The 914-nt window shown below is 51.3% G+C and overlaps 1 protein-coding gene across 1 annotated transcript in view; it reads right to left on the reverse strand.

Moving 5' to 3' along the window:
- The window catches only part of LOC122552353 (adhesion G protein-coupled receptor E5-like), a 37,077-nt gene extending 36,597 nt beyond the window's left edge, over nucleotides 1–480 (reverse strand). The window contains exon 1 of the mRNA XM_043695103.1: nucleotides 463–480. Coding sequence (XP_043551038.1) covers nucleotides 463–480 — 18 coding nt within the window. The remainder of the gene's footprint in view (nucleotides 1–462) is intronic.
- Nucleotides 481–914: the final 434 nt, after the last annotated feature.

Here is a 914-nt window from a genome sequence, read left to right on the forward strand (position 1 = left end):
GTGGAGGTTGGGTTGGTGGGGGGTGTGGACCTGACGAGGGAGTCACGGAGGGAGTGATCTTTTCGGAACGCTGATAGGGGAGGGGCGGGAAATATATCCCTGGTGGTGCGGTCCGTTTGGAGGTGGCGGAAATTACGATGTATATGGAGATTGGTGGGGAGGTAGGTGAGGACAAGTGGGGTTCTTAAGAGGCATTTGGACAGGTATGTGAACAGGAAAGGTTTGGAGGGATATGGGCCAGGAACAGGCAGGTGGGACTAGTTTAATTTGGGATTATGATCAGCATGAACACGTTGGTCCAAAGGGTCTGTTTCTGTGCTGTATGATTCCTTACTGCCAGACCTGCTGAGTCTTTCTGGCAATTTCTGTTTTCATTAAACAAAAAGTCCTGGTTTCCTTTGAAAGATTTTGTTGGATTGATCCTGTTTTCTGGATCTTGGTGTTGTAAAGCCAGAGGCCTACCTTCCCATAATGCACCATTGCCCCGACTGCCCCAGGACCACCAGATGGGAAATGAAGTTCCAGTGAATCCGCAAAAGTCCCACTCAGAGACAAGGGTGTGATCATTGAGTGAACACAGAATGATATTCGGGGTTGGTTTTCAGGCTGAGGTCTTTTCGAGGGAATGTGTGAGAGGGCATTTCCCCTCCCGCCACCTTATCCCAGTCCCAAGCCTCCAACTTGGCTTCAATCTCTTGACCTGTCCATCATTCTTTCCACCTACCTGCTCCAGCCTCCTCTCCAAACTATCACCCCCCCCCCCCACCTTCATCAACTATCACATTCCCAGCTACCTTTCCCCCCAGCGTCCACCCCCACCTCTGATTTATCTCTGAGCACCCATAGCCCACAGCCTCATTCCTGATGAAGGGCTCTTGCCTGAAACATCGACCCTCCTGCTCCTTGGATGCTGC

This window comes from Chiloscyllium plagiosum, chromosome 8, assembly GCF_004010195.1.
Source record: "Chiloscyllium plagiosum isolate BGI_BamShark_2017 chromosome 8, ASM401019v2, whole genome shotgun sequence".
NCBI lineage: Eukaryota > Metazoa > Chordata > Chondrichthyes > Orectolobiformes > Hemiscylliidae > Chiloscyllium > Chiloscyllium plagiosum.